Genomic DNA, 26,445 nt, shown 5'->3' with positions numbered 1-26,445 from the left:
AACCTAGAATTTGCTTGCTTGAGCATCCGCTGCCTCTTTTCTCTGCCCCCCACTGGCCTGCAATGGGCATTGGTCACCAGGTCAGCTTCTTAGTGCAGTGGGCAGCTGGGCACTAGCACAGGGGAAGAGATGAGTGAATCTGTGAATCCTGATCAGTCTTCCTGCTGCCCTAAGTTCAGTTCTGCACATTTGCATAATTGAAGACTGAAATGGTTAAATCGTATATAGTGTTCTTGAAGGGAAACTGCTGGGTGGGAAGAGAACAAGGCCATATGTTGCGTGATAGAAAGGGAGTGAGCAAGCTTTGTCACCGATAAAGAAGCATTTTGGAGACCGCAGGAGTTCCTGCTGCAGAAGTTTCAGACAGAACTGCAGGTGTAGAGCTTCTGCCTCGCTGATGGTGTAAAATAAGGTAGCAGCCAAGGGGACTAATTGCGCAGGACGAAAGGTGTAAACTGCTCATTGGTTAGCGCCGCTGAAATGATGCTTTACGGCGGTGTTGAACTCAGGTAGGGACACCTTGACGAGCCCCCCTTCACGCCGGCCGCAGCCCTGGGAGAGATTTCTGCAGAGGGGATTTCATACAGGATCATCTTTGCTGTCGCTCTGCTTCCTTTGAGCTGCGACTCCAGAGCGCAGCCTCGCTAGAGACCTGGAGGGTCTTGGAAAGCAGCACAAGCCAGATGTTAAGGGGGAGGGGAGCTGCCCATCCTGGCCTTCAAGGGGGGTGGGGAAAGAGGAGGAGAGTGGAAGAAGGGAGACAAATCAAAAGCTTCTCCGACCCAAACCATGACAGTGTGTGGGGGGGGGCCTCCATCATCTGTGGCTAAGACGAGCCGGGTCTTGGCAAGGTTCTCCCTGAGCTCTATTAATAACCTCCTGCAACCGCCCTGGGAGCACAGAAGGCAGATGGGCCTGCCTGCCTCTTTGCTATAGCAGCCTTTGTGGCCCAGCCAAGGCAAAACAAAGGCCCTTCCGTCTCTCCCCGCTGCCCCCGTGTGGGGAAAGGGCCTCACAGCTGAGCAGGAGTTCTGCGTGTAGAAGGTCCCGGGTTCATCTCCAGGGAGGGCGGGGTGAGACACACACACCCCCCACTCCACCGCCTGGAATACTGGGTGGCAGCTGCCGGTCAGTGCAGACAATACTAAGCTAGACAGACTCATTGTCTGAATACGTGATGGCAGCTTCCTATCCTCAGTTTCTTCTACAAGCCCCCTCCCTTTCTCCCCACCAGCAATAAAACACTGTGGGGCGTCCCAGTTAGTGGATAATGTAACCACAGCAGTTTCCTTCCTCTTAGGGGGAAAAGTCTAATCAAGCTCTTTCATTGAACAGAACAACTCCTTCCACTCCCGTGACCTGTGCTTAACAAAATTGGTGGAATAAGCACATCTCTCTCGAGGGCATGAAGTAGAAAGCAGTTTATAGGTGAAGACAGTAAAGTGCTCAGTGTGAGCCCTGCTCTTCCCCCTACCAGAGAACCTAAAACCCCATAGCAAAGACCCTCCCCATACAATCGGACCCTCGAAAGCCCCCCTCTTGATTCCATGCTTTGCATCTCCTGAGAGGGGCATGTAGCTGCCCTGAGCTTAATTCCTGTACATTAAAACACCTAGAAGAGCCTCCGTTTAGACTTAACGCTGCTCAACAAAATTACAATTTGCAGTATATAAATTAATTACACTATACAAGCAATGACCGTTTAAATAACCTCACACTTAACAAAGAATGCTCCCTGTGTGTGTGTGTGTGTGTGTGTGTGTGTTCAAAACCCAAACCCAATTCCATGCCAACAGCCACCGCGAATCTTCAGTGCATAAACCGTGTCCAGGCAAGAGGACTGTCTGTTGTTCGTGGGGGTCGAGGGGCTGAATCCAGTGGGCACCATCCAGGCAACTACTGCAAGGTACAGGCTGCAGAAGAGGAAACACAAAGAGGCTGACTCGCATCCAAATAAATTCACATCTTTGTTTGAAAACGAAAATCCCTACTTTCAAATCCGACGCAGCAATCTCAGGGGACTCTTCTTTAGCTCGAGGGCCACGCTCCCTTCTGGGTAACCTTTTACAGGCTACATGTCAGTGGTGGGCGGTGCCAGGGGGGAAAGCAGGCCCAGCAGTTAATGCAAGTTTCCCCAGAGAAGGAAGGGGCTCTGAGTTCAGGGGCACATTCTACCCAGGTGCAAAGCAGTGCCAGGGAGGCTGTTGCTCGGGAGAGTCCCTGAGGGCCAGACGAGGAAGCTTGGAGGGCCACATCCAACTCCTGGGCCTGAAGCTCCCCGCTGTTGCTCAAGAAGTGGGCAGTAAAATTTGAGGCAAAATTTTAACTATTATTTTGTAATCATTAGTTTAATAAGTGATAAATGATTATTTCAAGAACAGCTCTGTATGTGGAAAGCTGCTCTGCTCAGGGCCAAATGATTCTCCCTGACATGCTTGCTTTCCTGCAAGAAGGAGGTTTTTTCTCCTCCTCCTCCCTTTATTACCTCCTCGAAACACAGCACACCCGCTCCTAGGAGCAAGTATAAATGCAAAAGTAATGCAATACAGTGGACGCTCAGGTTGCGAACGTGATCCATGCAGGATGCACATTTGCAACCCACAGCATTCGCAACCTGCAGCGGCACGTCTGCGCACGTGCGGGTTGCAACTCAGAGCTTCTGTGCATGCGCAGAGTGATTTAGCGCATGCGCGACTGCCGAAACCCAGAAGTAACCCATTCCGGTACTTCTGGGTTTCTGCGGTCCGTAACCCGAGAAAACGCAACCTGAAGCGCCTGTAACCCGAGGTATGACTGTATGTGTATGTACAGTATGTAATCAAAAAACCAATAAAGATTATCCTGGGGAAAAAGAAAACCAGCACATCTGGGGGAGCCTGGCTGCAACTCACAGAAGGTGGGAACATTGAGGGAGGAATGGGTACAGAATGGAGTGTCATGCACAAGGGCACGGCTGACTCTCACCGTAAGCACTTTACACAACAATATTTTGAAGCAGGCTTCCCTTGTAAGTCTGTATTAGCTACCTACCACCACCCAAGCCAAGAAAGCAATGGGACTGTAAGCCTTGCTCAGTGTAGACCCACTGAAATCAATAGTCCTAAGTTAGCCCTGCTCATTAACTTCGGTGAGTCCACTCTGAGTAGGACTGGCACTGAATACTTCCCATAGTGACCCAACAAAAAACAAATAGACAGGGTAGGCTGCTGTAGAGGAAGGGGAAAGTAGCAACGGCAGAGCTGGAAGGGACACCCAAGGGTCATTTAGTCCAACCCCCTGCGATGCAAGACGCAAATGTTTTTATGTGATTAACTGCTGCGCTTTGTTGGATTAGGGAATGAGCCAGAGAAGTCAGCCTGGGGTGTGCGCGTGTGTGTTTTGTGAAACTGACACGCAGCCACTTGGTGAGGGGACACCACTAGGAAGCCCATTCACAAGCTCAGGCCAGGACTCTGGCCAGATGAAGGTCCTGCCGCCGGCCGGGACCCCCCTCTACCTCATTTGACTTCTCCCAGGCTCGGGAGCTTATGGCAAGCAAAGATGAAGGATTAAAACGATAAACCATCCCCATCATCATCATAAAACGCGCCCTCTGAGCCTCTGGGGAGATTTCCGTGTCAAATGTGAGGCTGAGCGTTTCTGCCCCCACCCCCAAACTAAAATGCATTTTGCTTTGATAAAAAAAGAGCAAATCCCCACTACTGCTGCTTGCTTAGCCTGGTGGCTGCTCCTGGGGAAGCATTTCCCCACTCCCCCCCCCCCTTCAAAGGATTGTCTCTTTGGGTCCTTCTGGACATCTGCCTGCCCCCCCCCCTGCCCTGGGCAAAACAGAGTGAGGCCTCTCCCCCCACTCCAGATTCAGCGTGCAACACGGCCCCTGCTCCCAGGCTTTATGGTTTCCAGGCCATTTGGCAGGGAGGAGAAAAGGTCTCTTTCCCTCTTCCTCCTCTGGGGAAGACCAATGCTCCTGAGGCCCAGCTGCAGGAAAGAGAGAGAGGACCAACAGGGCCGTTAATTCCAATTAACCAGCCAAGCTCAAAAGGGGGAGAGGGGAGGGGCGACTTGCAGACCCCTCCCAAACTGAAAGGAGATGGACACAAATATCTCCTGACTCCCTGGGAAGAAAGAACTATGTGGCCACCTCCCCCCCCCCCCCACGAAACCTCACAGACAGCCCTGCTGTGTCTGATCCGCCCCCCCCCATGAGGATTTTGTTCCACTCCACTTAGCACAGCAGAGCTCTGAAATGGGGGCTCTGCCGTTCCTACAGTTTTTGTCTATATAGTAACACACATACACCCCCCCACCCTACTCTCCCTCTCCACACACCCAGCCCCCCTGCAATGGAACAATTAGTCCCGCTTACTGGGGGGGGGGGGTGGCTGGGCAACCCTTGCTTTCATCTTGTGAAGTCTGCAGACTCAACCCTCAACTGAGACTTTAAGCAAAATAAAAGTATCGTTTGCACACCTGCACGAGGCGCTTGACCCCATTCCCGTCCACTCAAAATAGCACATGTGCGCATGTGCAAACTGTTCACCTCAGATGACCTGCAGCAGGGATGGGGAAACTTTGTTTTTCGAAACCGGCCTGCAGATTCGCTTGGGAGGGCAGGCGTCGGTGGTCGCAGGCACCAGGTGGCAGGCAGGGCCAGAACCCAGAAGTGGGGAGACTGGGCTGGGCTGCAGGATTGCAGCTCTGTGTCTCTCTGGGCTCCCCCAGGGCTCCCCTGCTCAGCGGAGGCCACTTGGGCGAAGGGCACACTGCCTCGCCACTCTCGGTCAGCCTACATCTGCCTCTTTTCTTACTTTCCAACTAGCCCAGGTACGTGGCCATGCCGGTCATCCTTGACCTTAAGTCTCAGTGGCCTACTGCCCAGGATGTTTTAACTTGTGATGCTACAGCTACAATGCTACAACTCTATGAGCGCTGCCCCTTGTAGACTCAAAGCTAGAATTAGCCAGCTCCACCTCTCATGAACTCTGGCTGCCTCCCTGCAAGTCCCAGCGGGCGCCAGGCCTGCTCAGTCCAGCATCCGCCCCGATTTGCTTGCACAAATCTCCCAGGGAGGCGAGAGGATGCCTGGCCTTTACTGAGCCTTCGTTCTGGCTTGCTTTCGGGAACAGCTATACGAAAATGAAAATTGGTCCTGCATGAATGAATGCAAGAAGAGCCCTGGATCTGGCCCGTGTCCCGTCACCGAGCCCAGCATCCTGCTCTCACAGGGGTCAGCCAGATTCCCGGGGGGAGCCCACGAGAAGGATCTGAGCACAAGGGGAACGTTCCTCTCCTGCAGTTTCCAACAATTAGGATTCAGAAGCGTTTCCTGCCTCTGGGCATGGAGGTAAAAGGTAGCCAGCAGGAGGCAGAACAAAGCCGTCAGGGTTAGTAGCCATGGATGGTCACTTTCTGGTTTTTTAAAGTATAAATATCTGCTGGGACGCGGGTGGCGCTGTGGGTAAAAGCCTCAGCGCCTAGGGCTTGCCGATCGAAAGGTCGGCGGTTTGAATCCCCGCGGCGGGGTGTGCTCCCGTTGTTCGGTCCCAGCGCCTGCCAACCTAGCAATTCGAAAGCACTCCCGGGTGCAAGTAGATAAATAGGGACCGCTTACTAGCGGGAAGGTAAACGGCGTTTCCGTGTGCTGCGCTGGCTCGCCAGATGCAGCTTGTCACGCTGGCCACGTGACCCGGAAGTGTCTCCGGACAGCGCTGGCTCCCAGCCTATAGAGTGAGATGAGCGCACAACCCTAGAGTCTGTCAAGACTGGCCCGTACGGGCAGGGGTACCTTTACCTTTTTATCTGCTGTGAAATGCTTTGGGAGGCAAGAATTTTATGATAACCCTGAGGAAGAGCTCAGTCGGTAAAGCACGAGACTTCTAACCTCAGGGTCATGGGTTTGCGCCCCACGTTGAGTGAAAGATTCTTGCACTGCAGGGGGTTGGACTAGATGACCCTTGTGCTCCCTTCCAACTCTACCATTCTAGGATTCTATGAAATACAGTAAGGGATTGTTTAGCTGAGACTCCTGACCTGCAGGGGGTTGGACTAGATGCCCCTTGGGGAACCCACAGTTCTATGAGTCCATGAAGAAAGAACGCCAACAGAACCCAGCCAAGACTTGGTAAGGAAGAGAACGGGCACTCACAGCTTCTCACAGAGTCCAGCATCCCCTCCTTGCCAATGGCTTCCGCTTCCCACTGCGACTCCTTCATCTGGAGGAAAAGGAGAAGGAAGAGAGGGAGAGGAGTGAGGTGGGTTGTCTCCTCTGAGCTCCATGAGGGCGCGAGAGGGGCCTGGCTGGATCAGAGCAAGGGCCCATCTAAGACCAGGATCATGTTTCCATTGGGGCCTCTGAGATGCCCATGAGGAGAACAGGAAGGCAACAGCTCTCCCCCACTGGAGTACCACACACACACACACACAGCAACTAACATTGAGGGGTAGGCTGTTTCTGAATATGGAAGCTCCACTTAGACAGCAGGGCTAGAGGAAGAATCCTGCTGGTCCACAGGGGCCACTATTCTGCCCCACATGCAGCAGCCGGCCCAATGAGCCAGGAAGCCAGCAAGATTTTATTTATTTAAAGTATTTCAAAAGGACCTGCATGTTCTTGAAGAAGAAGAGTTTGGATTTGATATCCCGCTTTATCACTCCCCTTCAGGAGTCTCAAAGCGGCTAACATTCTCCTTTCCCTTCCTCCCCCACAACAAACACTCTGTGAGGTGAGTGGGGCTGAGAGACTTCAGAGAAGTGTGACTGGCCCAAGGTCACTCAGCAGCTGCATGTGGAGGAGCGGAGACGTGAACCCAGTTCCCCAGATTACGAATCTACAGCTCTTAACCACTACACCACACTGGCTCTCTGAAGAAGGATGTGAAGGCAACTGTGCTTTTCTGCTCCCAATCCCTGCCTCCTTCCTCCTTCCAGAGCTGTCAGCCAATGGCCTGCTGCCTCTGAACACGCAAAGGGATGGGCTCCGGAATTGGATCTCCAGAAGGGGACAGGTACGGGGCAGGTGGCCCTCTGGGGCACCCAACTCCCACCAGACCTAGCTAACACGGCGAATTGGGAGTCTTGCATTTGCTGGAGGGCCCCGCAGGCCCCCTCCCCCTGCGCCAGGCCAAGAGGGGGCTTCCAAGGCCCTTCTTCCAAAGGCAATGAGATTCTCCGGGAAGCGAGCCCATGGACCAAGCACACGCCAGGCAGGAACGGAAACCCAAAGGCCACCTCACTCCCACAGCACGGATTCTGCAAAGGATGCTTTACTTGAGATTCCAGCATTGGGAGGGGCCTTCCAACTCTATGGCACTTAAGAGCCTACAGTGACTCAGCCAATCTTCAGAAAATATTATCTTTGCTTTGAGGCTGGGTTTGTGTTTTTTTTTAAACTCAATTAAGCAGTGTATAAATCTTATGAAATAATAACCACCCAAATCTATTTTTCCATGCCCTGCCCCAGCCAAGCCTCCTCTGCCAGCCCCATGATGCCAAGGCGTGCCCTCACTGAAGAAGAAGAAGAAGAGTTTGAATTTGATATCCCGCCTTTCACTCCCTTTAAGGAGTCTCAAAGTGGCTAACATTCTCCTTTCCCTTCCTCCCCCACAACAAACACTCTGTGAGGTGAGTGGGGCTGAGAGACTTCAGAGAAGCGTGACTGGCCCAAGGTCACCCAGCAGCTGCATGTGGAGGAGCGGGGAAGCGAACCCGGTTCCCCAGATTACGAGACTACCACACTTAACCACTACACCACACTGCAGCCCCCACAGAACGTAAAGTGCCCTCCTGTACCTTGATCTGCTCTTTCAGGTATTCCGCTCGGCCCATCAGTGTCTGGATCTGCAAGCAGAAGGAGCCCCAGTTCAAAGGAGGGTCATGCAGGAAGGCAAACCACATGGGAACCCTCCTGCACGGCACCTCAAATCCCATGGAAGAAAAGGTGGGGCACCATACATACAACAATTCCTTCTATTTCCAATGTCCATGCTGTGAGTGCCGATCATTTACGTAGCCAAACTGGCACTAATCGCAAGGAGCTTCCCCAAGGCTTGCAGAAGTACAAAAGCGGGGCAAAAATGCCCTGATGGTGGGGAACCCCCAAAAAGCTCAACAGGGGGCTCAGAAGTGACAGATTGCTGACTGAAGTTTGCAGGGGGTAGAATGGAGCGGCTGGAATCTTGGACCTGGAGTGTCCCACACTGCAACATTTTGCTGCAGGTCCACAGCAGCTGAGCCACGTCCATTCTGCCGCCTGCGCCCTTTAGTGCCCCCCGCTGGGCACCCTGGCTCCCCAAATGCATCCTGCAGGGCTCCCCCACTTCTAAACAACAGCAGCAGCAAAGGGACCGAGCACAGCTCCAGGGAGCAGGTGGATACAGACCTCAGCATGCAGCAACTCCCGTCTCCTTCCCGCAGGCTCAGCTGGAGGCAGGAAGGAAAGAAAACCATAGAATATGATTTATGCTGTAACTGTGATGTTTAGCATGTTTTTGCTCATGGTGTTTTATGGATTGTAGTTGCTTTGCTGACGATTCGTTAAGTCTTCAATATGACTTACGTTGTACATGGTAAGCTACTTTGGGATGTGACTGAATGGAAAGTGGCAGAGAAGTGCAATCGATCAATCAATCCTGGAAGGTGGGGTTAGATGCACTGGTGCCCCTAAAACAGCCCTCTCTAGCTTAGGCCCAGGCTCTCCGAAGGACTGTCTTCTCCCACATGTAGCCTCGCCCAGAGATCTTAAGCAGAGGCCCTTCTCTTGTCATCATCCCCTGGCACGCTTGGTGGGGACATGGGAAAGGGCCTTCTTGGTGGTGGCTGCTGCCAGACAATGTTGGAACTCCCTCCCTAGAGGAGCCAGACTGGCTCCCTCCTTGATGTCCTCCCACCAACAGGTGAAATTAGTTTTATTCCTGCAGGCTTTGGGGAACGGAATCCTTATTTAAAGGAAAGGGCTTTTACTAGAGCAGGGTTGGTTTTGCTACCTGTATTAAAGGTAAAGGGACCCCTGACCATGAGGTCCAGTCGTGGCCGACTCTGGGGTTGCAGCGCTCATCTCGCTTTATTGGCCAAGGGAGCCGGCGCACAGCTTCCGGGTCATGTGGTCGGCATGACTAAGCCGCTTCTGGCGAACCAGAGCAGCGCACGGAAACGCCGTTTACCTTCCTGCTGGAGTGGTACCTATTTATCTACTTGCACTTTGACGTGCTTTCGTACTGCTAGGTTGGCAGAAGGGAACGACCAACCGGAGCTCACCCCGTCGTGGGGATTCGAACTGTCAACGTTTTGATCAGCAAGTCCTAGGCTCTGTGGTTTAACCCACAGCACCACCCGCATCCCTTGCTAACTGAATTACACCCCCCCACTAAGCCCCCACCCACCACAAGCTGCCCCCCTTACCAGCTAACATGAGGAGCAGCTCCCCCAGGCTCTGCTGGTAGAGATCAAGGGTTTCACCGTCATCTTTGCCCTCCTCCTCCTGGAAGAGAAACACAGAGCAGCTCCGTCAGGGCTCAAAAAGGAGCAAACAGCCGCTTTCCCCCTAACGAAGGTAATGCAAGAACTGGATCAGGTCAGTGGGGGCCCATCTATTCCAGCACCCTTCTCTCGCCATGGTCAGCCAGATGTCTGCATCATGGTCAGCCAGATGTCTGCATCATCCCCTTCTGTGGGTTCCAGCCACTGAGATTCAGAAGCATCGCTGTCTTTGACCATGCAGAGCCTCTGTGGCTAGAAGCCATCAATAGCCCTCTCCTCCATGCCGTCCCTCCCCAAGGACAGGTATACTCCCTTGCCTCCAGGGACAGGGGAGGCAATGAAATGTTAAGGCTCCAGTTTTCATTTCAGGACAGAGGTTGGGAGTCAATGGCTCTCCCACTGGCAAATGAGCAACTCTCTGCTCCCCTCTGGTGACTGACCTTAGCAACAGCGGCCGACGCCACCTCCAGAGCAGCGTAGAGGCGAGGCTTATCCCTGGACATCTCTGCAGAAAAAAATAAATTAAATTAAAAGGGGTGTGACCCAGAAAGGCCAAGATGCGACAAAGCAAGGTGGTAGAGTCCTGTGAGGACAGAGCGGGCTGTACCACTTCGGGCTGGAAGCAGAGGAGAGGGCAGCACTTTCGAAACTTCTGAAAGTCACAAAAGCCCCTCAAACAAACACGCCTGCAAGTAAAAAACCTAACAGGAAGAGGTTCCAGTCCAGGTGCCTGCTCACTGGTGTGGTCCTGGTTCACTATACTAGTTCATATTTGAAAGAAAATCTCTAAGCAGTTTGCAACACAATTAAGCCACAGGTTGCCTCAACTTGCCCATCTGTAAAATGAGACCAGCAGCTGTGTGTCCTACAGGAAGGGTGAGACCAGGGCTGGAAGTGCCTGGCAAATGAGAGTGCAACAAGAGGAGGTAAGCAAACAACTCAATGAGCACATGCAGTTAAGAGACTGGAAAGGGTGTTAGAAACTGCAGCAAAATATTGCTGATGGCTGTAGCCATAGGAAATTGCTGATGGCCGTAGCATAGGTGGGGCTCTGCTACTACAGCATGTATGTAAAGACAAAAGGCATTCACAGACTGTCAGAGAAGAAAACACAGGAATGAGAGAACTATGCCCTCCCCAACTCCCATCAGCCCCGCCAGCATGAATAATGATCAGGGATCATAGAATCATAGAATTGGAAGAGACCACAAGGGCCATCGAGTCCAACCCCCCGCCAAGCAGGAAACACCATCAGAGCACTCCTGACATATGGTTGTCAAGCCTCTGCTTAAAGACCTCCAAAGAAGGAGACTCCACCACACTCCTTGGCAGCAAATTCCACTGTCAAACAGCTCTTACTGTCAGGAAGTTCTTCCTAATGTTTAGGTGGAATCTTCTTTCTTATAGTTTGGATCCATTGCTCCGTGTCCGCTTCTCTGGGGCAGCAGAAAACAACCTTTCTCCCTCCTCTATGTGACATCCTTTTATATATTTGAACATGGCTATCATATCACCCCTTAACCTCCTCTTCTCCAGGCTAAACATGCCCAGCTCCCTTAGCCGTTCCTCATAAGGCATCGTTTCCAGGCCTTTGACCATTTTGGTTGCCCTCCTCTGGACATGTTTGTCAGTGTCCTTCTTGAACTGTGGTGCCCAGAACTGGACACAGTACTCCAGGTGAGGTCTGACCAGAGCAGAATACAGTGGCACTATTACTTCCCTTGATCTAGATGCTATACTCCTATTGCAGCCCAGAATTGCATTGGCTTTTTTAGCTGCCGCGTCACACTGTTGGCTCATGTCAAGTTTGTGGTCAACCAAGACTCCTAGATCCTTTTCACATGTACTGCTCTCAAGCCAGGTGTCACCCATCTTGTATTTGTGCCTCTCATTTTTTTTTGCCCAAATAATGGGATAATGGGAGTTGGAGTCTAGAAACATACCTGGAAGCCACAGAGTCCTCTTCCTTGCCTTAGCCCCAATCCCTGACTGAAAGGAAGCCCAGCTACCTACTGCTGAATTTACTACTTATTTCCGCTTAACCTCGCCTCCATCTCGCTCCCCACAACTTTGGTTGTCTTCCCCATGCCAAATTTTAAACTGCAAGCTCCACGGGGGGGAAGGGACTTTGCTCTTCTTCTTCTTTTACATGTGATGCACACGTGTGGCATTATCGTCACATGTACCAGGTGAGGGAACCTTTGGCCTTCCAGATGTTGTTGAGCTATAACTCTATAATCATCCCTGGCCGCTGGCTTGCCTGGCTGCAGCTGACGGGAGTTGCAGCTCAGCAACATTTGCAGGGCCAAAGGTTCCCTGCACCTGATATCTACCGATAGCGACCTCAGTTTTTTCACTGCCAGTACTTATCAGCTGAAACAACAGCAGTTGTGCCAAGGAGGGAGAACCGGCAGGCTGGTGCGAACCCTCAGATTCCTGCAGGAGTATATAAAATAAACCTTTGGGAAAAGGAAACCCCATTAACAGCCCAGAGGGAACCGAATACGTTCAGTGGACACAAAATATTGACTTGGGGTGGAGGAGAGAAAACTTGGCTGCAGGAAGAACAGACTGGAGGACAAGGCTGATGATCGGGAACAGGAACACTCGGCAGCACAACATTTTAGGAACCAGGAAGCTGCTTTATGCTGAGTTCTGACCATTGCTCCATCTAGTTCAGTATTATCTACACTGACTGGCAGCAATAACTCTCCAGGATGTCAGGCACTGACTTGCCATTGAGCCATCAGGCCTTTTTTTATTTTTTGATGTTAATTTTTTATTTCCAAAACCGAAAAAAGAAATATTACAAACATCAAACTCAACATCCATATTCATTCTCTAACATAAACCTACTACATAATTAACTAAATTAAAATATAGCTAATTACTCTAAACCTCTCTTTGCTGTAAACAAATACAACACAGTTAGAAATTTTCTATTAAAGCTTTTATATTATAAATAATATTTCAAATTCCTCTTAACCCCCCCGTTCCTCTTCACCCATGTGTGATCTCTTTTTTTCTTCTTCTTCCGTCTTGTCGTGTTGTTATAATTTAATCATTGTTCAGCTGATTCTTATACATTTCCTAACAAAAACATGTTGCAAAGTGCAGAGTGCTCTGGCAGCTGTTCTCAAAAACAAGACCCCCCCCCCCCGTCCCCCTGTGCCCAGCTTGGCCCTCTGCTCTGGAAATTACCTTTCAAGATGTCCCTGGCAGGGCAGCCCTGCTGAAGGAGGGCCTTGTTGTTGGAAGCAACCAGTGCTTTGAGCTGCTCCGCTCGGGAAATGTATTCGCTCACCTAAGCACAAGGAAACAACACGAAACCATCACGAAATTTCATTCTCAGAGGTGCAAGAGAAAAGCAGGCACCTCCAGGGCCTTCTTGTTTGTGGCACCAGCCCTGCGGCTCCCAGACACGAAAGCTATCTTCTACCTTCACTGCCCAAGGCAGCCTGCTCCTGGGAGCCAGTTGCTGGGAGCCACAAGCAGGGAGAGGTGCTGCTGGGTTCAGGTCCGGCTTGAGGGCTTCTGGCAGGTCACTGCAAGAAGATGACTCTGGACTAGATGGACCACTGGCCGGATCCAGCATAAGGGCTCTGCTTACGTTCTGGTGGTGTGACATCTCAGGAAGGCCTGCAAGCCTGGGCCTTGACATGGATTCCAAGGCATCAGACTAGATTCCGGCTCTTCTGAGCAGCCCTTGGGCTAAGTAGATCAAAACGAGAACAAATCTCTACCTGTCATGGGCTCCGCCTACCGTTGACTGCCCAGCCTTCTGCCCAATGAGCATCAGCCACCACTGCTCTAATCCCCCATTGGCTGAACCCTGACCATGACCTCATGCACCCACCCAATATTTACAGTTCGGCCCAAAGGCGCCCCAATTCACAGCTTTCCCACTGGTTGAAAAGGAGGACTGACCTTGGATCGGATCGCCTCCTTCCTGCGGACATCGACCTCGTCTGAGGGTGGCAAGACAGAGGCAGGTTAGGAAGAAGGGGAAAGTCCATGGAGTGAGCGAAGAAAATGGGAAACTGTTCCAGTATAACTCCCTGTCTCCCATTGCCAGCTCTGAGCTGCATCAGGGAGACGGACGGACATCAACCAGCCTCCGTGTCTGGAGGGGGTGGAGTAGGCAGAGCAAGCAGAAGCCCCCCCCCCCTCCTGCTCAGAGCAGAGTCCCTCCTCCCAGACTCAGAGATGGAGAGACTCCCCCATGTTTCAGAGGCCTTGCAAAGATCCTGGGCAGGGGAACTGTAGGAGTATACATGTCCAGAGTGCGGGGATCAGATGGGATTACTATGAGGAATTATAAAATATGCATCAAGCCATTGTGTCTGCTATGAAAGCATGGTGATGACTGGGTTCGATTCATTTACAATAATTTATGATCAAATCCCACAACCCTCTCCATCTCTGGCCATTTCCTCTACTGTCCATTTCTCTCTGCTTGACAAGTCACGTACACAGCCCAGCTGCCAGTTGCTTCATCAGGCATCCTGAGCCATAAAAGATAGTAGGCAGTTTCTTTGATGTAACTATTTTTAGTTTTTGTTAATCTTAGGGCCAGGAAGAGAGTTCACAAGGAGATGGTAAATACTGTTTCTGACCTTCCTTAAAGCATTTCTCTTCGCTTCCTATTTTATTTACTCTGGGCTACTATGCATCCTCAAGTAGGAAATAGTTTCTTTGTAGTTAAAAGAATTTCTTCTGATCTAACTTTGTCCCACGTGGGTTTTTTGAAATGCTCAGAGGAAATCTGATTGGTTCTTACGAACACTGTTTAAAAGTTCTTTTGTGAATAAAACGACCTGGGCCGGAGGGTGGACAGGAATTCTTATTATACGCACTCCTCCCAGAGTCTTGCTGGTTCAAGCCTCTGTGTGTATTTTCATTATCAGAGTCTAATCCTTCCTTTGCTTTGGGAACGCCTCAACACTCTGGACATGTGCACTCCTACGGGGAATTCCTGGAGGCAGCCCACTTCTGGCTAGCCAGCTGGGCATGTGCCCATCTCCCCTGTGATCCACGAAGCCTGCACTGTGGGGCAGCTGCCTTTAGTCTCACCAGGTGATGGACACACTACCAATTGAGCCATGATCCCCTGACCATGGAAATGGTCAAGGATGGGGCATAAGAACACACCTGTCTTCCCCCTTGAAATCATTTCGTTTTAGGTCCTAATGGGATTAAGACAAAGGGAGGTCTGTGATGTGTCCTGCTTGCCTACCAAAGACAGAAGAAGAGCAAGGCAGGGCCAGGAATGCAACCTGCTGTGGGCAAGAGGTGCCCCTCTTAGACGTGGACTCTGGGACAGGTGACGCAGTCAGCTCCAGATATGAAAACAGATATGCTGTTCTCATTTAATTTATTTCATAAAATGTATATACCGCTTGATTGTAAAAACAAAACAAAAACCAAACTCAAAGGAGTTTACAAAAAGGGTGATAAAATGACCAATAAGAAGGTTTAACAACAATAATTTAAAACTTTCAAAAAATTAAAATCGACAATAAACTAAACCCAGATTTACGTGCACCACCTTTCTATGCGTCTGGGCAGCCTTGTCTAAACAAGAATGTTTTTAGCAGGTGCCGAAAAGAGTACACTGAAGGTGCCTGTCTGACGTCAACAGGCCACTCACAGCGCAAGGCGGGGACGAAGTACTCCAGGGCCCTGCTGTAGAGGGAGAGGGCGGCGGCAGCGTCGCCTTCCTGGTCCTTCTTTATCGCTTCCGTCACGAGAGACGACTGCAAAGGGAAGAGAAACAGGATGGAGAAAAGCGGGAGAGGAGGAATGGAAGAAGGGAATTGGTTCAAGGACCAAGCGCAGGCTCAGCTTGGGCCAAGCGGAGGATGGACAACCTTAGGCCTGGGGGCCACATGTGGCTCTCCAAGCCTCTCCATCAGGCCCTCAGGGCCCTCTCCAGGCCACCCCGCTCCCTGGCCCTGCCCCACACTCTCCCCATGCTTCTGCTTAGTTGGAAAGCGTCCTCGGACTTGGAGCTGACGCCTCTTGCTTGCCTGGATAGAGAGGAGTGTAAAATAACAGCTGAATTCAGGTGTGAGCCAAAACCGAGGGCCACACCTGCTGCCTTCCGCCAGCATGCGGCCCCTGGAAAGCTGCCCAGAAGGCAATGTGGCCCTCGGGCCCCCTTCCTCCGGGTTAAGTGTCTGGAGGAGGGAATTGGCACCAGCCCTGTGGAACGCCCTCCCACCAGATGTCAAACAGAAGAACAACTACCAGACTTTTAGAGGACATCTGAAGGCAGCCCTGTTTAGGGCAGCTTTTTATGTTTAACAGACCACTGTATTTTAATACTTTGTTGGAAGCTGCCCAGAATGGCTGGGGAATCCCAGCCAGATGGGCGGGGTATAAATAAATAATTATTATTATCATTATCATTATTATTTGTACAGCTGCGTTCCTCTGTTTTTAGGAACTCTTGCCTCTGAGAACCAGCATTCTCAGCAAGATCTTGCCCCCAAAGAGACACAGGGAGCAATGCTTGGGGTGATGGGGAAATGGACCCATTTCTATGCCCACATTCAGAAGATGGTTCCCCTCCACGTTGCCAGATGGCTGACCTCATGCCTACAGAGGAGGGGGCAGCCCCCCACCTCACCAGCTCCAGTGCCCAGCTGGTAACCCAGACCCACATCCTGCAAATCCGCCCCCCGCACGCTCTCTCTAGCCCTCTTCCCACTCACCGCTTTGCCCAGGCTCTCCAAGCCGGGCATGTGCTCCATGTCCACAAAGGGGTGGGCAAAGAACTCCTGGAAAGAGAGGCGCTGCTGGGGGTCCCTCTTCAGCAGGCGCTGGAGGAGGTCCCGGCACTCCAGCGAGAGGCGGGGGTGGCTGGGGAGCTGTGGGGGGCAAGGCAGAAGGCTGAGACACAGGCAGAGAAGCTCCCAACCTCACCTCTGGGCACCAGCAGCGCTGAGATGGAAACGGGACGGGGGAAGCAATCCCTTCCTGGACGCAGGAGTGCCACGCAAAGGATTGTGGGCCCACTGGCCCATGCTGGTACTTTCATAGCCATGAGGCTCTCGAGAGAGTAACATGTATTTTCCAATAGGAGTATAGCATCTAGATCAAGGGAAGTAATAGTGCCACTGTATTCTGCTCTGGTCAGACCTCACCTGGAGTACTGTGTCCAGTTCTGGGCACCACAGTTCAAGAAGGACACTGACAAACTGGAACGTGTCCAGAGGAGGGCAACCAAAATGGTCAAAGGCCTGGAAATGATGCCTTATGAGGAACGGCTAAGGGAGCTGGGCATGTTTAGCCTGGAGAAGAGGAGGTTAAGGGGTGATATGATAGCCATGTTCAAATATATAAAAGGATGTCACATAGAGGAGGGAGAAAGGTTGTTTTCTGCTGCTCCAGAGAAGCGGACACGGAGCAATGGATCCAAACTACAAGAAAGAAGATTCCACCTAAACATTAGGAAGAACCTCCTGACAGTAAGAGCTGTTCGGCAGTGGAATTTGCTGCCAAGGAGTGTGGTGGAGTCTCCTTCTTTGGAGGTCTTTAAGCAGAGGCTTGACAACCATATGTCAGGAGTGCTCTGATGGTGTTTCCTGCTTGGCAGGGGGTTGGACTCGATGGCCCTTGTGGTCTCTTCCAATTCTATGATTCTATGATTCTATGAAAAGGAAGGTGCTTGCCCCAAGGAGCTTACAGTCTAATCCAGGCAGTGGTCAGTGGGATTTCCTAGGGGGACCCTGGAGGTGTAAATGACTGTCAGATTTGCTGAATTAATTAAACTAAACTATTTTAATTGGATTTTAGATATATGTGCAATTAACGATTGCTGTTTTGCATTTTCTTGTATTATTGCATTCCTTAGTGGGTCATGCAAATGGCTATTCTGAATACTGCTTTTTATAGGGTCGGGGGCACTGGGGGTGAGTCTGTGGAACCAAGGGGGGGAGGGAGTGGTCCCAAAAAGTCTGAGGACCAATTAGGGGCAGGGGGAGGCAGAATCCCTCACACTCTGCCTGACAGCAGTCGTCCCCCCCCCCCTCGGGATTGAACCAGGCCAAGCTACTGAATGACGTTTATGAGATGATCAGACCAAGTTACATTAATCTTTGCCTGCAAACTGAACCCTACAGGAGTGTCAAGGTGGACCGATCTTGGCAGGACGTTGGAAGAACTGTGATGGGAATCTTCAAATAGCTGGTGGGAGGTGGTGGTGGAGTTGGGGTCAAGATGGCAGGGCAGGGCAAGGAACCTCCTTTCAGTCCCTCCCCAGGACTGCACAAATACCAACACCCCCAGGAGCCACGAGGTTACCTCGATGGGCTGGTTGCTCCGGATCTTCTCTTCCAGCTCAGTGAAGGACTTGGAGGCAAAAGGTGGCCGGCCAAACACAGCCTCTGAGAAGGGAAAGAAGCCCCCATCCCCAAATTAGGCAGGGAGCTACATGTGTGTCACATGCTAGGCTGAATTAAAAAGGTAACGGTACCCCTGCCCGTACGGGCCAGTCTTGCCAGACTCTAGGGTTGTGCGCTCATCTAACTCTATAGGCCGGGAGCCACCGCTGTCCGCAGACACTTCCGGGTCACGTGGCCAGCGTGACATCGCTGCTCTGGCGAGCCAGCGCAGCACACGGAACGCCGTTTACCTTCCCGCTGGTAAGCGGTCCCTATTTATCTACTTGCACCCAGGGGTGCTTTCGAACTGCTAGGTTGGCAGGCGCTGGGACCGAACGACGGGAGCGCACCCCGCCGTGGGGATTCGAACCGCCGACCATGCGATCGGCAAGTCCTAGGCACTAAGGTTTTACCCACAGCGCCACCCGCGTCCCGCTAGGCTGAATCACCACCACCCAGCCCCAATGCTCAGCAGTGATCAACTGCCACAAGAACCCAAGATAGCCTCCGAAGGAGGAGAGGGGAAAAGGCCACTGTGGCGAGTAGCCACGGATACCAGAGTCAGCTTTATAGTTATTGACACCAGCATCCACAAAAATGGAAGCGATTGGGGCCACTGAAGGCAGGAAGGGGCATAGTCAGAAAGTCGGCAGGGAGGCGGATGTAGGATTAGGCAAGAGCAACTGCAGGCAGAACTAGACGCTTGCTTCTCTCCCTTTTAAAAATGAGCTAAGTTTCTAGCCCTCAGTGCTGGCAAAGGGGGAATAAAGAACCCTGATACAGGCAGGGCTTTGTATACTCTGGACTTCAAAAGAGCAATTGAAATTCCAGCCCATCGGAGATCACAGCTGCACGCAGCACTTTCTGCCATTTTATTTCCATTACACCTTATCCAGAACATAAGAATATGCAATGTGTGTGGTTTTTAGCATAGGTATTTCAATCTCCGTTAGAGGTTTTAAAGCAGTGGTCGGATGGCCACCTGTTAGGGATTCTGTGATTCCTGCACTCCAGGGGGTTGGGCTAGATGACCCTTGGGGTCCCTTCCAGCTCCATAATTCTGTGATTCTATTATTCAGTCCTCCCAATTCATTTTGCGCAGCCTCTCAGCTCCAGCATGGAGCTTAGCCAGCACCTGGGAAGTCAAGACGGAGCCCCAACCTCCCCTCAAAACCGAAGGATGGACTTACCGTAGAGAATCACCCCCACGGACCACAAATCCACGCGGGCGTCATATTGCCGGTTGCACACCATCTCAGGAGCCATGTAAAGGGGAGAGCCCCTCAGCACGTGCTTCTCATCCCTTGGGGACATGTGCTGGGCAAATCCGAAATCTGGCATGGGGGGGTAGGGGGAAGGTGACCCAGAAAAACTGTCATCGGGCATGACATTGTAACCTTGCAGCTATCAACTGGCCTGGTATCCACAAGCAGCCAGAAATCCCACACTGGTGAAAGAAAGTGGATCTCCCTAGGATTTTCAGCTGTGTGAGGAAAGTGAGGAAAGCTAGCCCTACTCAGGCCCATTGTACATTACAGTGGTACCTCGGGTTAAGTACTTAATTCGTTCCAGAGGTCCGTTCTTAACCTGAAACTGTTCTTAACCAGAAGCACCACTTTAGCTAATGGGGCCTCCTGCTGCCGCCACGCCACCACTGCACAATTTCTGTTCTCATCCTGAAGCCAAGTTCTTAACCTGAGGTACCATTTCTTGGTTATAATAATAATAATAATAATAATAATTTTTATTTATACCCCGCCCTCCCCAGCCAAGGCCGGGCTCAGAGCGGCTTACAAGGAATAATAAAAACAAGATGAATGATTACAACTTAAAAACAAAAGTAAAATACAACATGAAAATAATGTAACATTAAAATATTAAAATGTAGCCTCATCGCAGGAGGAGAAGGAAAAGAAAAAAGAAAGAGAGGAAGGGAGGGAATCAAATTGGCTCCAAGCCAAAGGCCAGGCGGAACAACTCTGTCTTACAGGCCTTGTGGAAAGAAATCAGATCCCGCAGGGCCCTGGTCTCATGAGGCAGAGCGTTCCACCAGGCCGGAGCCAGAGTTGAAAAGGCCCTGCCTCTGGTTGAAGCCAATCTAACTTCCTTAGGGCCTGGGACCACTAGGGTGTTGTTATTTATGGACCTTGAGGGTCTCCGTGGGGCATAACGGGAGAGGCGGTCCCGTAGGTACGAGGGTCCTAGGCCGTGAAGGGCTTTAAAGGTCAAAAGCAGCACCTTAAATCTGACCCTGTACTCCACCGGGAGCCAGTGGCAGAGACCCCTTGAGGAGCCTCGCTGCAGCATTCTGTACTCGCTGGAGTTTCTGGGACAGCTTCAAGGGCAGCCCCGCGTAGAGCGAATTACAGTAGTCAAGCCTGGAGATGACCGTCGCATGGATCACTGTGGCCAGGTCGGGGCGGGAAAGGTAAGGGACCAACTGCTTGAAGTTAGCGGAGTCTGTAACCAGAAGCGTCTGTAACCCCAGGTACCACTGTACAGTTATCAGTGACTGTATTGCTATAGCTTTCTACTTTGTTGCATTTGGTATTTTAAATTTTTTTATCGTTATCTATTATGATTTATCCTAACTATTTCTATACATTAAAAGCATCTCTAAAAGGTGTACAGAAATAGCTAAAGCAGGCAGGGGGAACCTCTGACCCGCTGTGTGGCTATAATACTAGCCATTGGGATTGACTGGTTGAAATATAAGATTGGCACATGAACGAGAAAAATAATGTGGGGAGAGAGAAGTACCTGAGCCTGCTGGCCTGAAAGCCCGAAAGAAGCCCCCTGAGCAGTGGCGTAGCGTGGAGGGGTGCAGGGGGGGCCGGCCGCACCGGGCGCAACATCTGGGGGGTAGGGTTAGGGGGCGCAAATCCACGGGTTAGGGGGCGCAAATTACTTGCCTTGCCCCGGGTGCTGACAACCCACACTACGCCACTGCCCCTGAGCCTGGGGGCCAAGCCCTGCCCCACACCAACCTGCCAGTTTGAGGTGAGGCTTATCCAAGGAGCTCAGCAGGATGTTCTGAGGCTTCAGATCCAAGTGCGAAATATTCTTGTCATGGAGGAACTTTAAGGCACAGGCTGTTGGGACAAACAGGAGAGAGCAGTGGTGTTGCAGGTGGCAGGGGACTGTCAAGGCATCCCTCTCCAGCCAGCAGTCTCCTTCCCCAAAAAACAGACTCTTCTGTCTCCAAGATTTCCTTTCCTTTCTCTGGCACAGAGATAGGGGAGAAAATGCAACTCCCTCCTTCCACATTATCTCGAGCCAAGATGTAAAGGGAAACACAGCAATCCTTTGAAAATTCCTGCTTATTTGCATTTTGCAACGTGGTTCTCCAACCAAATAAAGTTTGCAGGCACAGTTTGAGCCGCACCCACAAATGGATGTTTTCTCTTTGCCGTTCTGCAGACGGAATAGGTCTGTTTGTGAGCACAGTTTGAATCCAAACCCCATGGCTGAGATTTTTGAAAGTGGAGATGCCAGGAATTAACCCTGGGACTTCCTGCGCACAAACTATACGCTCTACCTATGAGCTCCACACCTCTCCCCGCCCCCCGCTTCTTTTCCTTTCCCCTTTAATTCCTTACCCAGTTGCTGTAGGAAAATGCGAGCCACCTTCTCCGGCAGGATCCTCCGTGCGTGGATAAAGCGAGACAGGTCACCCCCAGCACAAAATTCCATGATCAGGTAGATGTAGTCCTTGTTCCACTAAAAGGCAGACAGGCGCTATCAGGCTTCCTATCTCCATCAAGTTCATTCCTCTGTCTGCAAGTTCCTAGTCCTTATGAATGCAACACAAATGTGGAAGCAGCTGGGTGATGCCATTAAGTGCAATCCTATGCACAGCAACCTGGGAATATGCCCTATTGAAAACTCTGGAATTTACAGTGGTGCCACGCAAGACGAAATTAATTCGTTCTGCGAGTTTTTTCGTTCTACAAGTTTTTTCGTCTTGCGAAGCACCAATGTGTATTGACGGTTTCCCATAGGAATGCATTGGCGGTTAAAAAAAAAAAGGCGCAAGACGTTTCGTCTTGCGAAGCAAGCCCATAGGGAAATCCGTCTTGCGAAGCATCTCAGAAAACGGAAAACTCTTTCGTCTTGTGAGTTTTTCGTCTTCCGAGGCATTCGTCTTGCGGGGCACCACTGTACTTTTGAGTAAGCACGAATAGAACTGCACTGTCAATCTCAAGAGTCAGCAAAGTGGGTGCCTCAAACCAGTATTAACACATAAATAGCTTTAATCGTGCAGAGCATCTATCACCCTTGCTACGTGTCTCATCTACTGCAATCCTCAGGAAGGAGGCGACACAAAGCAAGCATTCTTGTGGCTCCCCCACCAGGAGACATTCAGTTTACCCCCATAGTAGACACATGCAAACAAAGGCAGAGGCATTTTTATTTTCCAGGTGTGAGGCTCATAATTGGAATTGACTTTTGGAGGTGGCATTTGAAGCAATATCCTACCATTTTAAACAGTCGCGGTTTCCCTCTCCCCCCCCACCCCTGCAATCCTGGGAACTGTAGTTTAAGGGGCGCTAGGTAAAGGTAAAGGTAAAGGGACCCTTGACCATTAGGTCCAGTCGTGGCCAACTCTGGGGTTGCGGTGCTCATCTCACTTTATTGGCTGAGGGAGCCGGCGTACAGCTTCCGGGTCATGTGGCCAGCATGACGAAGCCGCTTCTGGTGAACCAGAGCAGTGCACGGAAACGCCATTTACCATCCCGCCACAGCAGTACCTATTTATCTACTTGCACTTTGATGTGCTTTCGAACTGCTAGGTTGGCAGGAGCAGGGACCGATCAACGGGAGCTCACCCCATCGCAGGGATTCAAACTGCCGACCTTCTGATCGGCAAGCCCTAGGCTCAGTGGTTTAGACCACAGCGCCACCCGCACCCTGTTGTTAGGAGACCCCTATTCCTCTCTTGGAGCTACAATTCCCAGAGGTTGGTTGTTAAACCAAGCTAACGACTGCCTTCCATTTCAGCCTTTAAGCGCTTGCTGAAATCTTTGCTATTCTGCCAGGCTCATGCATGAAATGCAGAATACATCTTTCCATAATAGTTAGTTGACAGTCTCTGATTTCATATTTTTAATGTGTTTTTCTTATATGGTGAGATTATTGTAAACTGCTTTGGTATTGTTTTATGTATGATATAGTGGTACACAAATTTCAACAACATCCAGAGCACCAAAGGTTCCCCACCTTATCGGATGAGTCACACATCCGAGGAATAAAAGCTCCCCAGTTTTCCAGCTGGAGGCTCCAGAGTCTTCCTGGCTGACACCCCAGCCCAGCCCAGTCTCCCCTCCCCACCTGAAAGTCCTTCAGCTCCACAATGTGCGGATGGCGGATGGTCTTGAGGATCTCGATTTCTGTCAAGAGGTTCTCCACAGACGCCTTGTTCAAGCTCTTCTTGCTAACGCACTTGATGGCCACGACCTCCCGGACGTCCTTCTAGCCAGGAAAAGAACACGCAACACCGCGCAAATGAACATCAGCGACACAAGCACATGACGGTGGAAATCTCAGGGAAGGTCTTGCGAGGTCCAGGGAAGTTGCTATGGAGATGGCCATTCCTTCAGATCAGGAGAGGGAATGTCTTTTCCTCATCAGGGGCCGCCTTCCCTTCTGAAGAGGCTTCTGGAGGCCGCGGGCCACTAATGGGCAAGGCCAGAGGCCAAAGCGGCAACAAACACAGGTTTCTGTGACAGGGCAGTTTCTACATTCCCTTAATCTTCACCCTCCACCCAAGGGAGCAAGAAATAGAAGGATGCACACTCCAGGCAGGTGGAAACATTCAAGGAGGGGGCTAAGGAGGGTCACTGAGGGCTGGAGGCAGCCCTTAAGGCTGGAGGGCCAAATCTGAGTGCTGAGAGAGCGGCAGGCTGGAGAAGAAGAGAATATCTTGGGCCAGAAGTTGGTATATCAACTAATAATAATAATAATAAATTTTATTTATATCCCGCCCTCCCCAGCCGAAGCCGAGCTCAGGGCGGCTAACAACAATAAAACAGTACAAAAGTACAGCACCAACAACACTCTAAAATCATTCAATTATAAAATTAATGAATTCAAGCCACTGGCAACCATTGGGCCAGAGCTCTGCGAAGATTGCCGAGGGAGGGAGTCAGGCTGTGCCCTGGCCAAAGGCCTGGTGGAACAGTTCTGTCTTGCAGGCCCTGCGGAAAGATGTCAAGTCCCGCAGGGCCCTGGTCTCTTGTGACACAGTGTTCCACCAGATCGGAGCCACGGCCGAAAAAGCCCTGGCTCTAGTTGAGGCCAGCCTAACCTCTCTGTGGCCTGGGACCTTCAAGATGTTTTAATTTGAAGACCGTAAGTTTCTCTGTGGGGCATACCAGGAGAGGCGGTCCCGTAGGTAGGATCCCGTAGGTAGGATCAGGGCAGGATCACAGCAAATACTGAAAAGACTGCTGAGAGATGCTTGCCCCTTCCCCTCAAAGCTGATTTGATGACTCAGACTCCATCCCTGGATCCAAGCAAGGAACCTCCAGGGTGGCCATGGAGTGGGTGAACAGTCCCCAACGCCCAAAAAATTAAGGCTAGGGTGAAGGATGCTCCCACAAGAATCCACCTTTTGCTGAAGGGATTTTATGCTCTACCAGTCAAGTTACACCTGGGACCCAAACCATGCAGGGCAGCGATGGGGGACGCTTTGGCCCTCCTGCTGCTGTTGGACTCCAACTCCCATCAGCCCCAGCAAGCACGGCCAAGGGCCAGGGACGCTGGGAGCCGAAGTTCAGCAACATCCTGAGCGCCAGAGCTTCTCCCGACCCCTGACTCCGGGTGTCTTCTTTTAGTGCTACGCCCACACCCAAGATCAACCCCCCTGCCTCCTGCCTCCGACAGAGGACAGCCAAACTGCTTCCGGGAATGTCCTCTCCCAGGTAGGCTGCTCCCGGGCGTGGAGGCTCCGCGCCGCGGCCTCTGGGTCAGGGGGGCGGATTCCCTGCGCCTGGTGCATTTGCGCCCCCCAACCCCGGACCCCGCGCCCCCCAACCGGGGCCCTTCCCCTCCCTACCTTCCTGTAGGCTTTGAAGACAGTGGCGTAGGTGCCGCTGCCCAGCCTCTCGGTCAGGATGAAGTCCTCCAGCTGCGGCGGCGCCCAGCCGGCCATCCCGGCGACCACCCCATGCGGCCCCCGGAGGCTGGCGAGCGGAACCCGGCCCTCTCTGGGACCCCGCGGGGGCGCCTGGCTTCCCGGAACGGCGGCGCGGGAGGCGGAGCAGCGCCGGCAAGAAGCGCACCTTCGGGCGCCCCCTCGCGGCGACCCGCGGGAGAGGCGAGGCGGGGCGGCGCTCGTGGGAACTCCGCCTCCGCGGTCGCGCGTCTGCAAAGCGGGGCGGGGAAGAGGAGAAGCGAGCCCTGGATCGCCCCTCCGCGATTCGCATCTGGTCGACGGAGGATAGAAGCATCAGCAGAAGCTGAGCAGCTCTGGCCCGAATAAGCCTCGCTGCGAAATGCTGAACTCCCCTTTTGGAAAGCGCGCCCCTTTGGTAAAAAAATGGAAGACGCGAGCTCAGCCCCGCGCGTGATGGCAGGAAAGTCTGTCGCCCTCGACGCGGCTTCAGGCTCCCGTCCTCTGCTGTGATCGGTTGTCTTTGGTACTAAACTTCTAATTTTAAGAGTGGCTTTTGATCCGTGTTTTTTTAGCATGTCCCTGTGGGCAACTGTATTCAACACGTTTTTAAATAAAATAATGTTGAAAAGTGCTGGGCTTAAGGACAAGCAGAAAGGTGGGGTTGCCATAGTTGTTGCAATAAAATTGCATTGGCCAAAACCTGCTTCATCCTTTGAAATTCCCCAATATTAACAGTGCATTAGCTTTGCATGTGCATTTCCAGGCAACTTACAATAAGCACAAAACAAAAATTTGACTTGGAAAGCAATACTTAACGCAGCACCACCAATCCCCCTTTGGGGACACCCATCTCTCACTCTCTGCAAAAGGCTCAATTGCGTAACTAACTTGTGTTGCATTAAATACAGTAAATACTTCATTAAAAATAAAAAATCCTGTCTATCGCGTTGTTTGGGCCACATCCAGTCCCTGGACCATCTACCCACTGCTGGCTGGCAGGAGCTTCAGGCAGAAGCTGCTGGGGCTGAGCTATAATAATAATAATAATAATAATTTATTATTTGTACCCCGCCCATCTGGCTGGGTTTCCCCAGCCACTCTGGGCGGCTTCCATAGGAACAAAAAATACAGTAAAATATCACAGATTAAAAACTTCCCTGAACAGGGCTGCCTGTATGGCCATTCCCTGTATTCTCACTTGCTCTCAGGGTGCCCAGCTGCTGCTGAGTAATGCATGAAACTGCTGGTCAGCTGAAGTGTTTGACCAGGGTCCTCTCCCTACCCCTGACCAGCGCGCCAGGCTAACTGGGGCTGATGGGAGCTGTGGTCTCTTCCAGATGTTGAAGGACTCCTTGGCTAGACCTGTGTTAAACATAACTTGAGGTCATTGGTGCATCTAGTCCCGTATTGTTTAATCTGACAAGTGTCAGCCCCTACAGCAGACATGTGCAACCTGTGGCCCTTGCC

At 51.6% G+C, this 26,445-nt stretch overlaps 1 protein-coding gene across 4 annotated transcripts; it reads right to left on the bottom strand.

The window, feature by feature from the left end:
* Positions 1-1,406: 1,406 nt before the first annotated feature.
* ULK3 (unc-51 like kinase 3) lies at positions 1,407-25,414 on the bottom strand. Of its 4 annotated transcripts, XM_083399072.1 has the most exons (16): positions 24,919-25,414; positions 23,193-23,333; positions 21,461-21,581; positions 20,849-20,953; positions 19,052-19,195; positions 17,782-17,864; positions 16,191-16,346; positions 15,125-15,230; positions 13,402-13,442; positions 12,676-12,778; positions 9,915-9,979; positions 9,397-9,475; positions 8,378-8,418; positions 7,789-7,836; positions 6,146-6,212; positions 1,407-1,913 (listed from the first exon to the last, which is right to left on the bottom strand). In XM_083399072.1, the coding sequence occupies exons 1-16, from the start codon at positions 25,012-25,014 to the stop codon at positions 1,897-1,899; spliced, it is 1,413 nt and encodes a 470-aa protein (XP_083255198.1). In that variant the 5' UTR covers positions 25,015-25,414; the 3' UTR covers positions 1,407-1,896. The 4 variants fall into 4 exon arrangements, with proteins under 4 accessions (XP_083255198.1, XP_083255196.1, XP_083255195.1 ...); XM_083399070.1 differs by lacking the exon at positions 8,378-8,418 and having other exon boundaries at positions 24,919-25,116; XM_083399071.1 differs by lacking the exons at positions 1,407-1,913; positions 6,146-6,212 and adding an exon at positions 7,421-7,499 and having other exon boundaries at positions 7,748-7,836; positions 24,919-25,119.
* Between the last annotated feature and the right edge of the window lie 1,031 nt (positions 25,415-26,445).

This window comes from Podarcis tiliguerta (genome assembly GCF_965153285.1).
Source record: "Podarcis tiliguerta genome assembly, chromosome: 9".
Classification (NCBI taxonomy): Eukaryota; Metazoa; Chordata; class Lepidosauria; order Squamata; family Lacertidae; genus Podarcis; species Podarcis tiliguerta.
The sequence above is the reverse complement of the archived record's forward strand: the minus strand, read 5'-3'. Positions and strand labels throughout refer to the sequence as shown.

Excerpts from the sequence above, each read along its gene's own strand:
- ULK3 (XM_083399069.1), bottom strand. The coding sequence starts at position 25,014 with ATGGCCGGCTGGGCGCCGCCGCAGCTGGAGGACTTCATCCTGACCGAG. Across the intron at positions 20,954-21,460 it reads CATTTTCCTACAGCAACTGG|CCTGTGCCTTAAAGTTCCTC; the intron begins GTAAGGAATTAA and ends TTGTCCCAACAG. Across the intron at positions 7,500-7,747 it reads TCTGTGGGGGCTGCAGTGTG|GGCACGCCTTGGCATCATGG; the intron begins GTGTAGTGGTTA and ends TTCTTCAGTGAG.